A 16,484-nucleotide genomic window follows, 5' to 3' on the forward strand; every position below is an offset into this window, starting at 1 on the left:
TAGACTCCTCACCCCAGCCCTGCTGTGTTTCTGACCTCTCTAGTTTATGGCTATGTGAGAAATAGGAAAGGGGAAGGGACTGTATTTCAGTATTACAGGTTTTGTTTCTTTCATGTTCTATATATTTTGCATTCTGTATCCCAAAGTATTTCTTATAGGAATAAAGAACTTTTTTGGTTGAAGCTCTGATTGAAGCTCCTTTTCACGTTTCATTGCTCCTCAGCACATCACCTGCTTCCCATCGCAGTACAAGACTCAGCCCTAAATGTGCTAGGGCCTTTTCTGCTTTTATGTATTTTTTTGTTGTTGAAGTCTTTCATTTTAACAATGGAAGTGGTTTCCTTTTTAACTTGCCTCAGGTGCCACCTTCTGAAATCTCTAAATGTCCACGATCCACCCTCTGGCTAGGGAAAAGGCTCCCCACCAGATGTTCTGGGGCCCAGGGTGTGCCATAAGAGCATTCTACCATTTACTGGGATGCCATGTAAAATATTTACATTGCTTTGCCTGTTTAATTAATGTACCTTTCATTCACACAGCCCTTGATATACTTCTCTCAGTATTCCATATATAGTTTTTCATTTATTGTTCCAGATAACCTCATGAGTTAGACCAAGTCCACCTTTCCCATTACTGACCACACAGCTTTCAGGTGAGGCAGTGGGGAGGCAGAAAGTGTAGTCCATCAAGGGTCTGATGGTTATAGCAGCAGGGAGGGAAAGGCCATAGTTGGTTTGATGAAACAATAAAGCAGAGGATGCAAAAGCAAGAAGATGAAGAGAGTAGGTGATGAAGAAGAGAAGGCATCAAGCTCTGGGTACTTGTTCATAAAGATGATGGTAGGAAGCGGGGGGACTATGTCAGAGGACTGATGACTACAAAGAACAAGTGCTCAGTTTTGTCTCCAAAAGCAAGGAGTGTGCTGAAGGAGTTGATACTGAAGATCTGGGTTGAGATGCACAGGAGCTGAGCTGGTAGGGAATCTAAAAAGAAAAGTTCTAGGTCAGAGGAAGCAGAGTTTGGGGGTGATTATTTGACTTGGGGTGTGGGGATGTGCAAATAGCTAAAAGGAGCTTTTTTAAAATGAATCTTTCAGAATCTTTCAGATTCTGAGCTAGCTATGGAAGGTTTTCTTAATTTGTCCCTAGAGAACCCATTAGTCTGTTGTCTTTCGTTGCAGTGCCTCATAACATAGAGGAGAGATTGTAATTGTCTAATAAAACAGACAGTGGGCACTTTTTCTTTCAGATCTGCAAACCTGCAAGGAAAGATTTACTCAAGAACCACAACATAAGAAAGATTCATTTAATGAGTTCACTTAAAGGAACAGATAGGTAGAGAACACTCAATTCATGCAGAGTTAGAAATTAAATATGGGAGTCACGCCATTTTGTTCTCTATGAATAACCAGTAATAGAAATGCAGCCAGAGCAGGGAGTGCTAGAGCCAAACCATTGTTTACCCCAGGTAGCTGCTACTTGCTTAAAATAGGGTTTTCATCCACAGTTGGCCATATTAGCTGCCTCCACCCATTTGCATACCTCCCACTTCAGCACCAAAGTGGCCCTGGTCAGAGTCCCATAACCTTATCTCTTCTACCACCTATCAGCCAGCCAAATCCCATTGTCCACCCTATGCAGAACTGACTTGGAACATATTCCCAGCCACTCCACTCCCTCCTGTTTATTAGCCAAACCTTCAGAAGTCTATAAGCCCCCCAAAAGTACATGTAAGATATTAGGCACCCTTGTGACTTTATTAGGAGGTTCTATAATTTATATCAGATCTAAAGTGATCTATCCCCCAAAGGGGTTAAAGCCTTGTTCTAGTCTTAAGTTAGTTTGGATGGCAGCCAACCTTGACTGCTGAAAAGTGAGGATGCCCCCTGGGGTTGAGCCCTGCAGTGAGGAACTCTTCATCTCACTCTAAAATACTCCCCATACATGGATACAAGTAATAAGAAGCAGGCACAACACCTTATATGTATTAAACTAATTTAGGTCTTCCTTACAGATTACTGGCACTCAAACTCTTAAGTAAAAACCTTAAGGTTAAAATAAAAGCCCTCAAGTATGATAAATTTTTGGATAAATGCATTATCTGCGAGTTTTAGACTACATGGATAAATTCAGACTTCACAATCTTTATTTTTGTCCTTAAATGATACAAGGTCATCAAGTGGTGACGGAAGAGCAGTATATATTGTTGACTGAAGTTTTATTATGCATGAATATTTACTCCAAATCCCAAAAAAAGACCCCATTTTAAACCAAAACTGCATTTTTCAAAACAGCAATCATAACATTTAAGTTATAAATTAACAATCAGGGTTTTAAAGACATACCATGGTCTAATTTAGTATCATTCTCAAAATTTCCCTTACTCTAAACTTAAGACTTTAGTGTGTCTTCCAAAAGTGTCCTGAAAGTCTGTATTGGTGTCTACTCCTTTCCCAATTTGTCAAGGACCCCAAGCTTCTTTCAGTCTCAATTACAGCTTCTCAGAGCTCTCAGTCAGGGGTTCTTGAGCTTGCAGAATAATCTCTGTAGCTCCCTCAAAGTCATTTCTCCCTCTGAAGGGCATAAATTCCTCTTCAAAGAATTCAAACCCTTCTGTGGCTGACTTATTTCTTGTCCCGAGGATGTAATTTTCTGTTCTGAATGTGAGAGGAAATCACCCATGTCTACCCACCCCCCCACACACACAAACACACACAAAGTTTCAGCTGAAATTTGCCAAGTGTTATTTGATTCTTAGGCACAGTTCACTCCTTAAAATAGTTCCAGCTGCCCTGTGACTTCTACAAATATTTAACATAGATTGAGTTCCATGAAACTAATTAATAATTTACACAGAAAACTCTTGATTTTAACCCTGGCTTAATATGTTTTCAAAATTCCATTTTTCTATATAAGCTATTATTATAAGAAGAATAACTGATTTACAAAGTATGAATACCATTATTCTTAATAAATTTGCTAGGTTTCCTCAAGTCTTTTTTGGAATTTGGTAGGAAAAAAAGTCCAAGTTGGGTACAGTGGTGTGAGCCTGTAGTCTCAGCTACATAGGAGGCTAAGGCATGAGGATGGCTTGAACCCAGGAGTTTGGTGCCAGCGTGGACAACATAATGAGACCCTGTCTCTTTTTTATTTATAAATAAATAAATAGGATCAGTATGTAGTTCAGTTGTGGAGTGCTTGCCTAGCTAGTATGCACAAGGGCCTGGGTTCTATCCCCACGACTGCAAAATAAAAACGTCCAGACAATGATCTCCTACTCATTAGTTCTCATCACATAGTACTATTCATACAAGAGATTGGGTTTAGATTTTCTGTAAAGGGTGTGTGTGTGTGTGTGTGTGTGTTTTAGTTGTTGATGGGCATTTATTTATTTATATGTGGTGCTGAGAATCGAACCCAGTGCCTCACACATACTAGTCAAGTGCTCCATCACTGAGCTACAGCCCCAGCCCTAGAAGTTATATTTTTATAAACCTCCAGTATTTGTCTTTGGGGTATTGTAAACGTGTTAAAAGGAGGAAAAACAAACTAACTTAAAATTTCATTTGTTTTCATTTTGACCTAACAGTTTTTCAGTATATAATTTATAACATAATTCTCCATTATTTTATAGGCATGTTTTTCACAAATCATGCGTGGATCCATGGCTTAGTGAACATTGTACCTGTCCTATGTGCAAACTTAATATTTTGAAGGCTCTGGGAATTGTGGTATGTTTCCAATTTTGTCATTGCTTTTGCATAGTATCTTATCTAATTGTAATACAACATAACATATTTGTTATAATAGGAGACATGACAGTCTCACAAGAATACACTGGCTTTTTTTTTTTTTTTTTTTTTTTTTTTTTTTCAGATAACCTTGTTAGTCCAACAAGTACCTTTCTTATAGATTACAAAAGATTCAGAAGAACTTTTAACAACCTGGCAAAGAGTTTTGACAGAACTATTGGCATAGAGATTGGCTCTGACAGTGCAAAGACCAACACTGACTTACCAAGAACTTTAGAGACTTCCTTTATTTCCTTAAAAGAAGTATATATCCAGGATTGTGCTTTTTTAGAGGAAAATAAAATACTTTCTGGTTGCAAAAATATAATAAATGAGGGTTGGGATTGTAGTTCGGTGGTTGAGCGCTTGCCTCACATGTGAGGCACTAGATTCGATCCTCAGCACCACATAAATCTACAACTTAAAAAAATATTTTAAAAATACATATATAATAAATGAATATTCTCAACAGCTGAGTTTGGTTGAACAGATGAACTCCTCGTTTTAGCTTTGCAATCCAAAGAAATTTAAGTAGTCCTATTTTAAATATACTATCAAATTACAGTTTAAGTGCTATACATTTGGACAGTAATGCCCCATTTATCCTCAGTCCCCAGAGATCCTGTCAGAGATAATATAGTTTAGCTATATAAAAGATTATAGCATGCCTGTAATCCCAGCAGCTCAGGAAGCTGAGGCAGGAGGATCTTCAGTTCAACGCCAGTATCAGCAACTTAGCAAGGCCCTAAGCAACTTGGGAATATCATGTCTCTAAATATAAAAAAGGACTGAGGATGTGGCTCAGTGATTAAACATCTCTGAGCTCAATCCCTGGTACAAAAAAGAAGAATTTTATACTTACTTTTTAAATGGTAGACTTTGGCCCCAAGTACTTGTGTACCTCTCCTTCAGGATTAGTTGCTTAGATTTTGAAATAGATCATTTTCTTTCAGTTTAAAAGTCTTTTCAACTTTGATCTACTTTAAGATGAGAGGGGCATTTTATATTCCAGCTGTTCCTTAACATTAACATTTAACATTAATCAAAGTAATATAGTACATTGTTTTTTAAACTGAATATTAGGGGGTTAGGTTGTAACTCAACCATATATTGCCTAGCATATATGAGCCATTGGGTTTAAACCTCGGCACCACGTAAAAATAAATAAAATAAAGGTGTTAAATTGAATATTAATTAGTCAGCCTTATAATAATGATTATGATTCCCTGTGCATACAAGTCATGTCCATAAAGGGTTATCTTTGGGGAAAAAAAAATCATTGGCCAGTTTTCTCAAGTTTCTACAGTAGATTTTGGTTTTCCTTTGTGACATTTTTGGGAAATGAACTGGTCCTTTTGAAGAAAATCTTTTAGGTGAGAGTAGAAAACATAGATAGGAAGTGAAATGAGAAGAAATTGCATGGAAAGAACTTGGTGAAGTCCTTGCAATAGGGTATCAGACATTCAGGGTTCTATGAAAGAACTTGTTTTTTTACAATTATTTTTAACCTGGAAATATTTTGCAGCCAAATCTGCCATGTACTGATAATGTAGCATTTGATATGGAAAGGCTCACCAGAACCCAAGCAGTTAACAGAAGATCAGCCCTAGGTGACCTCGCCAATGACACCTCCCTTGGCCTTGAGCCACTTCGAACTTCGGGGATATCACCTCTTCCTCAGGATGGGGAGCTCACTCCTAGAACAGGAGAAATCAACATTGCAGTAACAAGTAAGTGGGGACCCTTTACCCAGGCACAGGGCGAGTTGCTGCTTGGTTTGGGCATGCAGTGACTGCCAAGGGGAGAGATGAGTCCACCTGGGCCAGCAACTTTGTAACTGAGAAGGTAATTACTTTTGTTAAAACAGATGTTTGGAATAATGGAACTTTATAATAAGATGCTTGTGTATTGGTGTTTGATTAATAGAAATAGCTGTACTAGATGAACAGTTGTTCAGAGGTTTGTCTTAGTAGCTGCTTTATAAACCTTGTTTTGAAATCTTTGCATTGCAAACAGTTAAGGAGACATTGGAATGTGACGTAGGCCAGCAGCATCAATGCTAGTATGTTAGGTAGCTGAGCACTGGTGCTCTTGATCTCCCACGCTGCAGGCCACTTAGTAAAAACCTAATTTAGAATTTAAACCTAAAATTTCAAGGCTTCAGGAACAATTGAGATGGCATGTCATTGTTTATTTTATATTTTTTTTTCAGAAGTTTGGTCTCTTGACACTTTACCCTTTGCTATAATTGTACATGAGAAGGAAGAAAAGCCAAAGGGTAACCTGCCTCAAAAGAAATGTTCTGAGCTCATTATAAGCATCTTGATTGTTGAACTGTTGATAGAAAATAAATGTACAAAGTGTTTTAAGGGAATGCCTACATATGGTGTGAGTGGGCCAATGGTGTGTGTATGGACTTTGTAGACATTCACCCAGTAACAAGCCAACTCTTTTCTTCAATTTCATTCTTTACGCGCAATTTCCATCTAACAACCTGTCACCCATCTCTTGTCGCTGCTCTGGTGCTGCCTTTTCCAATTTATGCTGTTGCCTTGCCTAGAGCTTCAATCCCTGAAGCTGATGGGGCTGCACTTGCAACTGGGAGTCAGTAAAATGGGGGAAAATAGTTACAGAATAAGTCTTCTTTATGTATTAAGACTCATGTGGTTTGTGGAACCAACCAGAGATAATTATTAGAAAATTATTTCTCAGGTTTTATTTGATCAGTTATCTGAACTCCCAAATCCTTCATGCAGTTTGAAATAAGTAAAACTGTTCTTTGATATGGTTTGGCTCATTTCTTGCCATTTCCCAGTGATTTGTTTTAATAGCATTTCATGGTTTTCCTACTTCGACATTGAAGTTTTGTGATCTAGATTTTATTTTATTTATTTTTTATGATTTTTTAAATTTTAAAAATTGGATCTAATAATAATAAAGGAGTTGAAGGTTATTTGTTTATTGAGTTTTTGTAAGTCCTTCATTGATTAGACATTTATTGAGCACCTACTACTACATAAAGTACAGACCTTCTAATATTGTATGCAGAAATGTCCTCAAAATCTTATGCTTTTGATGATAAAATATTACTTCATGTACCAAATTAATTGCCTTTAGCAGAATTTACACATGATGCCAATAAGTAAAGTTTGTATGATTAAGCTAGATCCAAATTACCTCTGCTTTTCCCTCCAAATCCCTGTAGCACCATACCAACTACAGTACATTCACCCAGCACCCACTGTGTGCAAGGCACTGTGCTAAATAAGTAGTTAGGAGAACAGAGGCTACCAAGGTTCTGGCTGCAGTAGATCATTGCTAAGTACTCCTGAGCCTGCTGGGTATTATTATGAATGTTTACTTCCTCCTTCGTTTAACTAGTTTTTGTAAGTGAACTCATAGCAAAAAAAAAAAAGACAAAAATAAAGCTGAAGTTATAAATAATGTCAGTCTACTTATATCATGTACAAAAGTCTCTAAGAATATGAGCTAAGGATGTAACTCAGTGGTAGAGAGCATGCTTAACACATGCAAGGCCCTGGGTTTGATCCCCAGCTCTTTCAAAAGGCAAAAAAAAAAAAAAAAAAAAAAAAGTTTTTAATATGACAAAAAGAATGCTGTGTTAAGCTCCTTGATGTTGATAACCTTTCATCTCTTGATTTTTTAAAGGTTCAGTATACATATTTCTAACCTAAAATATATAGTTTAAAGTGGTGGATTTTACATGAATTCTCAGAGGTTCATTTTGATATAAATAAAAAACTTGAATCTGATGATGAAGAAAACTAATCCAAAAGGCAGTGGCTGCACTAAGAGTTTACTAAGCATTTTAATAATATAAATTTCGATGAGGACAAAGATATGCATGTAGAACAAATTCAGCATCCTGGAATCATGAAGAGCAATCTGTCTTAACCATTTAAGGTCATTACCTTAAAAACCAGAATCTTTTTTCTAGAAAAGTGTCAATGCATACACAATTTTGCATACAGTTTTAGGATTTTCGAAACTCAGATAAAGAAACACCATGTTACACACAACTTTTGCACATGAAGATTTGGCGTTTCAAGTGTAAATGTTTCTTCTCGCCTTACTACAGACATCAAGGGGATTTTACTGAGTAATACCAGCCTTAGTTAGTGCATACTCTTAAGAAATATTTTCTACTTAAGACTTTTAGGAGCAGGCATGGTGGCACATGCCTACAATCCCAGCAGCTCAAGAGGCTGAGGCAGGAGAATTGCAAGTTCAAAGCCAGCCTCAGCAATTTAGCAAGGCCCTAAGCAACTCATGAAGACCCTGTCTCAAAAAATAAAAAGGACTAGGGATATAACTCAGTGGTTAAATGCCCCTGTTTCAATTCCTAGTACCACCAAAAAAAAAAAAAAAGACTTTAGGAAGTCATAATGATTCTCAGGTTGATTTTGAGGTCCCAAATAAATGTTTTCTGAATATTAAAGTTAAGGGGAAATAATAACTGACTTCCTGAATGGAGAGAGGAAGAAGCAGAGAGAGAGAGACTGACTGACTGACGGACCATAGAGAGAACTATAGATAGCCTTAGATCTCTGTATACCAGAGGTTTTCAACCATTTGGTGGGCTGAGTACCTTGTCAGTCACTTACCCTTCTTACTTCACTTCAACACCAGAAAAACAAGTGTTGCTTCCCACAATGGACTCATAAAGGGTGGTACTCATTTTCTTTATACCCAGTGAGATATCCTTTTAATGTCCTGTGAAAACCTGCACATAAGAGAAAAAATTGTAGATGTGGTATCTTGGAAGGCAAACTTGGAGACTGCTTGAAGTGCCCACAAGACCTTTGAGAGCCACTATGCCATATTTCTGAGCGTTTAGCTAGCTAGGAATGAGTGAATCAACCATGCAGAAATGACAAAGTGAAATTTGAAAGATGGTTATAAGTGTGGTTATATCGTCATTTCAGTTACCAATGAAAATAAATATGTCCATGTGCAATTTTATATACATATTTTTCCTACACAATTTTTGGTGGCCATACTTCTCACGTACCTCAGAACCTAAACTGGAAGAAATGGTTGGGCCATGCTTTCCTCTCTCCCTTGCAGCTTTTACCAGTACTTCCACTAACCTTCTCCAGTTAGTAGCTCTCTGGCAAACCTCCTCCTGCTTCACTTCCTTGAGCCAGTCTTGGCTTACACCTCCGTTGACGTCTGCTTCGTTGCATTTGAGGGAAATGTTGACATCAATTTGACTTAACCTTCTCCCCAGAGTGATTTCCTCCCTTTCCTTTGTCAACAGAAGAATGGTTTATTATTGCCAGTTTTGGCCTCCTCAGTGCTCTCACACTCTGCTACATGATCATCAGAGCCACAGCTAGCTTGAATGCTAATGAGTAAGTAACAAATTGTTTTTTGGATTGCATGTGCCAGATGATCCCAGAAAATATGTAGAGTAATTTTCATAAAGGTGGTGAGAATTGGATTCCCACCAATTCCATACTGATACCAGTGGGATCATAGCTAGCAAAATAAATTATTCTATGAACATATCTTTATGGTCATTTACACAGATTGGTAGTTCACACCCTGTTCAACAACAGCTCACTTGAGAAAAAAAATCTAAAAGTTTTCATGTACCATCAAGCTTAAAATGAATCGTCCATGTTACAAATGCTGAGGGAACCAGCATAGTCTTGTATGTAAAGAATGTCAGTGTCCACACCATCAATAAGAATAGCCCCCACTTTGGGGAGCTCATCAGACTTTATCTGGAAACTTAAATATTCAGCTTTTGGGGGAACACTGGCACCCTTGCCTAAGATTAAGGACAGTAACTTAGATGTTTAGCTTATAAGAAACCATCAGAAAGAGGACCTGGTGTTTCCAAATGTTTAGGGAAGACTGTCAGGAAGAAAAAAATCGATATAAACTATACTTTCAAGGGGCAGAAACTATATTTTCAAGGGGGCCAAAAGGAAGTTTACAGGAAGGCAGATCTCAACTAAATAAGGAAAGAACATATGTTGGCTACTTAATGGTGGGATGGTTTGCCTCAGGGGAGCCCAGGGCTATGAATGCAGACAGAAAGTAGATACTGCTTGTGGAGACTGCTATAGGTAAGATGAAGGATAGAAAATTGAGCTAGATGACTGCTAAGGTCCATTTTGGTCCAGTGATTTTTCCAAAAGTAACTTTCTACAGTGATAAAATATGGGAAAGGTGTTTTGGTTTTTTGTTTTTTAAATTTTGAGCATTTTCAATTAAGTCCTTTCTTTTACCAGTATTCATGAAAAGTAATCAGAGATGGAAGCAACCCTGGGACCTGTCCAAATTTGAACCTAAATTGATACTAGTAGACTTCATGTGCTCTCTATTCAGTTATATCCTGTTTTTTAAGTGATTAATAATACCAAAAGACTCATGTTATTGATTTAATTAATATTATCCAGTTTTAGAAACAATGGGCAAGTAACCTCCTCTTCCAGTGACATCTTATTATCTCTAACTTGATCTTTTGGCTGAGTACATACAAGTACTTTTTGGCATCCATGCCATTACATATTGGCAGGATGTTATGGTCATAGGCACTCTCAGCCTTGAAATGAGTAGTCTCTACCTCAGCCATTAGGTCAACAGCCAGCTGCTTGTATTTGGGGGACTTCTGATTCTGTTCTTCAGCAGAGCACCTTGTTAATTCCTTCAACTCTAGAGTCATACACTCCTGGATTTCACTCTCAGCTCCTCCATTTTTTACTTGTAAGACCTAGACAATTAAGTTTTATCTTAAGTGTATTTTAGTCCATAAAATGGAGATAACTGTAAGACTACATCACAGGGTCATTAATGAGAATTAGCATATTAAAGTGCTTAGCACAGTGCCTAGTACATAATAAGTGCTCAATAAATGTTAAACCAATTCTGCTGAAATTCTTTCAAAGTTCTATGAATAAGGTGGCCATCTGCCTTTATTACTTGGCAAATAAATTTGATTTCTTCCATAAAAAAGGATACAAAAACATAGGAGCTCCATGAGTGCCTATGATTCAAACCTCAGTTCAAAAGGAAATATTTATTTTTACTGCAACCACCTCTTTTGCTTGCTTTCATGCTGACCCATCAGGCAAGATAGTAATAGAAGCCTACTTCTTAAAATTTTTCCTAATGAGTCATAATCAGAACAAGCAAACAGTGACACTCTGGGTACTTTTTGAGAATCATTAAGCAATTTAATGGTCACCTGACTGCCACTCAGAATCTGCCAGATGCTCACTTCATGCATGAGATATTTTCGAGAATGCTCAATTAAATATGGCACCTATTATAAATCTAAGTACCAGGGTCATATTATTTCAGTTCCATGCATAAATGCTTGCATGACTCAGAATCTAAGTCATGGATCTTTTAGATCCATGTCTTAGCCCAACCTTTGTAGAGAGTTGATACTGCAGTTCTTCATTTGACTATTTTTTCTGTGCCTTCAGTCAAAACCACTCTGAAGAACAATATTCATGATCTCATTTGGAGAGAGAAATTGAGTGTGTGTGTGTGTGTGTGTGTACACTTATATGTATATGCACACATGTCATTGTATGAAAGGGTGGTTACCAAAATATTAAAAGTGATTAACTTAAGTTAGAATTTGGGGTGATGTTTTCCTCTCCATTTTGTGCTTTTATGCATTTGCTTTTTTGTTTTTACAGTAATTGTGAGTTGATTTGGGGTTTTTGTTTTGTTTGCAGTGCTAGGGATTGAACCCAGAGCCTCATGCATGCTAAACAGGCCCTCTACCACTGTGCTATTTTATTGTGAGACAAGGTCTCACCAAGTTGCCCACACTGGCCTCCAGTAGGGATCTTCCTATCTTGGCCTCCCAAGTAGCTGGGATCACAGGTCTGGGCCATAACACCCAGCTAAATTTACTTTTTTTTTTTTTTTTTGGTACTAAAGATTGAACCCAGGAGCACTCTACCACTAAAGTCCTTTTTATTTATTTGTTTTTTATTTTGAGACAGGATCTCACTAAGTTGCTGAAGCTGGCCTTGAACATTATAATCCTCGTACCTCAGCTTCCTGTGCTACCATGTGCCACCATGCCCAGCTGAATTAATTTTTTAAAGTCCATTTTTATTGTGGGAGACAATAGAAAGCATAACAAATAGTCATTCTTTCCCATTGTCTCAAAGATGTTGATGAAAAATCCCTGTGATTTTATTCCAGAGAAGAGGTTTATTTGGCAAATAAATTGAAATTGTGATTCATTTGTAAATTCTTTGAAATCTGTCTTCTCTTTTTGATTTATCCACCAAAAAAGTAAAAAGCCAAAGTGAGATCCCTTTTTTAATCACCCTGATTTAATTTTCTGGGTAACTTTATCCATTTATAAGATAGACATATATAAACATATTTAAAGATAGTTAAGTATTCTACTGTGACTAATTGTGCCTTAAATTTTGTTTTTTAACACTGCAAACAAATGTAGTGAATTTGGGGACTTTGCAAATATAAACAGGATGGTAGTCAAAGAAGCAAATAAATGCAAGGTAAATATATGTGTGTGTGTGTGTGTGTGTGTGTGTGTGTGTGTGTTAGCTTCCTCATACCTCTATTTCTTGTACCTAGGTAAGGAAGATTATTAAACTTCAGCTCCCATGGGAGGTGCTTTTTTTGTTCTGCTTCTGTCATTCAGATAAACCCTGTGAAATCTCAACATCCACTAGCTTATATTTGTGCTCCTATTATTTTTCTCTCACTATAAGAAAGATACATATTTTCATTATTGCTTTTGAGGAACAAGTATGTCAACAGTGTAGGATAGATTTTAAGTTGACTAGGTATCCTCTAGAGCCCTTTTCCGTTTCCTAGAATGGTGATTCATCGAGATCACATCCTAACCATTCAAAACTGTCTCCACAGGAGGAAATTAATCTGATGTGGTTAATGTGACGAAATAACTGGAACAAATGTTCCCCTATCATAACTTGAGATCAGGAAGCCCTAGCTTGAGCTGGGGGGTATAGCTCAGTGATAGAGTGCTTGTTTAGTATGATCATGGTCCTGGGTTCAATCCCCAGCACTGCAAAAAAGAAAAACTGGTTTCTAGCTTTCTGATATTCCTAGCAAGCTGTCTGCCTTTTAGATTTGGTAGTTAAAATTATCGACCAGATAAAAGAAATTGACGTTTCTGTTTTGCTCAGTACTGATTATTTCTGAATTATTCTGCTCAGGACTATAAGAGGAAAATTGACAGATTAGCACATCTCAATATAAAAGGATCTGAAAAATTAATCATTTAATGTCTTGAGGCTGATTGGTTTAGTAAAGAGGGAACAGAAATGATGCAAGAGGTCTTTCCAGATATTCAAAGAACTCCTAAAGATGAAAATAGCTACTGTTCATTGAGTGCCCCATCCCCAAGGTATTACTCCCATATTGGTAAACCTTTGTACCCTCATTTAATACTCCTTAAATGAGCACCCTCATATTGACTAGCCATCATATACAGAAGGAGATGCTCACTCTGCAGTTCTGGAGCTCTGGAGATATCACAGAGAAGCAGATTTCTATTAAATATAAGAAAGAACTTTCTGCCATTCAGAGTTGTCTAAGACATGGGTACTTTGAATGCTAGTGAGCTCGACTATCGAGGTTAGAGATAGATTTCCCTCTTGAATTGTCTCCTAGGAAGAATCAGAGCCCAATAATAGGGTTTGGGTTGCCTTCCTGGCCCCTTTCAAAGGAATCTTAAGTTTCAAAAATGGTATTTGTCAGACTTTTTTTTTTCACCCTCTTCCATAGTAAGATACATTTTGCATCATGACACAGTACTCCCATGTAGATAAGTAAAACAGAAATTTTACTAACAGACATGATTCTTTAGTGTAATCTGTCTTATACTTGGTTTTGTTAATGCTAGTCATGGACTTCTAAATTGATTTTATAAGCTAATAGGTGGTATCCTTCAGTTTAACACTGGCCTAAAGAATTTTAAATTTTTAGTTCTCAGCCAAATACTTTTTGCTCATTCTAATAACTGTCTTCATTTTTATTTTAATGAGAATGCCTTTCTTGTAGCAATTCCAGCAAAGATTTAAATTCGCCCTGTGTTTGAGATGTATTGCTGCATATTGGGTCCCCTTGTTTCTCTTGGTAATTATTTCTCCTTTTAGCCACTCTGAGTATAAGACATTTAGATATAAAAGAATAAACTGAGGCTCAGAAGGATTAAATAACCCCTGAGAGGTGCTATAGGAAGAAGAACACTGAATTCAAACCCATTTGTTCTGGTTCCAACTCTGCTTTACACTGCTTGTCTTCAACCACTCCAGAGAGTCATTTGAGGGCTCCAAATAATGTGGTTGAAGAAGACAAATTTAGTTTCTTGAAATATGATTACAAAAAAAAGTATTAAAGGCAGCCAGAACCTTTGATTAGATGTCTGTTTTTGGCAGTGGTCTTTTTATTTTTCTTTTTTTCCCCAATGGTTCTTTACATGTTTTGGCTACATTAGGAATATTATGACTACATTACTTTATAATTCTTAAAAGAGTAGCAGGGCTGGGGATATATAGCTCAGTTGGTAGAGTGCTTGCCTTGTACGCACAAGGCCCTGGGTTCAATCCCCAGTATCAAAAAAAAAAAAAAGAGTAGCAAAATAAAGTGTATTTAAAGATCTTGATTCACCTCTATAAAGTCCTTTTATCTAATAGCCAGTTTTTCTGAGGAAATATTATAAATAGTAATATTATAATAAATAATAAGGCATAGGGCTTTTTGTAAAGTTGGGAACATCCTTTCAAAAACTTGAATGACTGCTGGACATGGTGGCATACACTGTAATCCCAGAGGCTGAGGCAAGAGGCTTGTGAGTTCAAAGCGAGCCTCAACAATTTATCGAGGCCCTGAGCAACTCAATGAGACCATTTTCTCTAAATAAAATACAAAAGAGGGCTGGGATATGGCTCAGTGGTTAAGTGAAATTGGGTTCAATCCCCAGTACCGAAAAAAAAAAAAAAGTTGAATGACTCTCATTCATTTTTATAGCCATTTTCCCACTGCACACTAGGCACCAGGCTCATCTATGGAGCTAGCAGAGGCCTGGCATTCCCTTGCAGGAGTTTGAAGTGATGAAAGAGAAGGAGTGGAGAACTGCTGCTTTGGCACTGAGAGTGTTAAGAAAAATGGGGGTGGGGGTGGCTTCATGCAATAAGTAACTTAGGAACCAGGAAGAGCATAATTAGGGCACAAAATGAGGAAAAATAGCAGGCTCAGGGAGGCTGTGGTTGATGTATCTGTTGTAGGTATTAGCTTGTGGCAGTGACAGCATGCGGGCTACAAAATTTGGACTTTAGTCTTATAAATAATAGGTAGCATCTAAGACTTTTCAGCAGAAAGATAATTCCTGGTGATTGAGAAGTTTCTTTGAAGTGGTAGAGAATGGAGGCAAGAAGATAGGTTAGGATAAAAATATAGAATTGAAGGAAGATGTCAGGATGGTGGGGAGGAGATGAAATCAAGAGATCCTTGAAAAGTGTTTGATAGCCAAAGATTATAGCAGTTTGAAGTGTAGGTCTCAAGGTGAGCTAAAGACTTGATTTGGGAACCTTCAAAATGAAAGACTGTGCAGGGGGGCCTAATGAAATTAGCCAGAATACAAGGGGCTAGGAAGTGAGGGCAGCTGCAGCAGTGCCAGGGTCTGTGAAGAAGGCAGCATGAGCCTGAGAGACAGATGGAAAACTTAAAAGACTTTAGGTACATTTTATTTAGGGATAGAAACACACAGACTTACATGCAAAATCTGGCAAACTCCTGGAAGAAAGAGCCACGTCCTGCATCCCTACAAGTCTGGGCTCTTCAACTCTAACTTCATCATAAGTAATGACATTCTTGTTTGATGAGTAAAAGAGGAGCACATTTTAAAGGAAGGAACATATTTTAATGACCAGCACACTCAACATTTAGCAACTATTTAATCCAGGAGAAGTTGTAAATTGAGTGATAATTGTCCCTAAATATTAAACAAGATAGTATCAGCCTGATACTTTTTCCTGCATTTCTTTCGAGAATATTAAAACACTTTTAAGATGACAAACCACTTGACTACAGAAATGAAACTGCTGATTTCAGGCAAATTAATGGCCTTACTGGCTTTACCAAAAGGGATTAGGAAACAGTTGGGGACAGTCCTAGGCCACCCTTCAGTTAGAATCATTTTTCTATTTGTTTTTTTTTTTAAACATTGACATCTACCCTTTAACTAATTTATGACATCTCTTTTCCTTTTATTCCATAGGGTAGAGTGGTTTTGAAGAAGGAAAAAAAAACTGCTTTCTGACTGATTGCCTTGAAGGAAAAAAGAACCTATTTTTGTGCATCATTTACCAATCATGCCACACAGCATTTATTTTTAGTACATTTTATTTTTTCATAAAATTGCTAATGCCAAAGCTTTGTATTAAAAGAAATAAATAATAAAAAAGACTGTGCTGTTGAGTATTATTTACTGACTTGTGTTTCAAAGGCTGATTTGGAGATGACATATCTGAATTTCATTTGTATGGATTTCAGAAACAGTGTGTATGACTCCCAGTGAAATAACGATAACACTATTTTTTGGTATCTTAACGTAGGCTCCCACTGTGCCCAAGTAGAAAGCAGAGTAGAGTTGTCCTGCATAGAAATACTCCCTCAGGCGCTCAAATTGAATTATTCCATT

General features: G+C 37.3%; 1 protein-coding gene and 1 non-coding gene across 3 annotated transcripts in view; both read left to right on the forward strand.

The window, feature by feature from the left end:
* Positions 1–16,250, forward strand: part of Rnf130 (ring finger protein 130) — a 96,417-nt gene extending 80,167 nt beyond the window's left edge. For both annotated transcript variants that reach the window (XM_027953358.2, XM_071612143.1), the window contains 4 exons: positions 3,634–3,730; positions 5,316–5,520; positions 9,072–9,165; positions 16,062–16,250. In XM_027953358.2, coding sequence (XP_027809159.2) covers positions 3,634–3,730; positions 5,316–5,520; positions 9,072–9,165; positions 16,062–16,077 — 412 coding nt within the window. In that variant the 3' untranslated portion in view covers positions 16,078–16,250. The remainder of the gene's footprint in view (positions 1–3,633; positions 3,731–5,315; positions 5,521–9,071; positions 9,166–16,061) is intronic.
* Trnat-ugu (transfer RNA threonine (anticodon UGU)) lies at positions 14,334–14,403 on the forward strand. Its single transcript has one exon. It is a non-coding gene; the product is annotated as a tRNA-Thr (tRNA).
* Positions 16,251–16,484: the final 234 nt, after the last annotated feature.

The sequence above is a fragment of the Marmota flaviventris genome, chromosome 5 (assembly GCF_047511675.1).
Source record: "Marmota flaviventris isolate mMarFla1 chromosome 5, mMarFla1.hap1, whole genome shotgun sequence".
Classification (NCBI taxonomy): domain Eukaryota; kingdom Metazoa; phylum Chordata; class Mammalia; order Rodentia; family Sciuridae; genus Marmota; species Marmota flaviventris.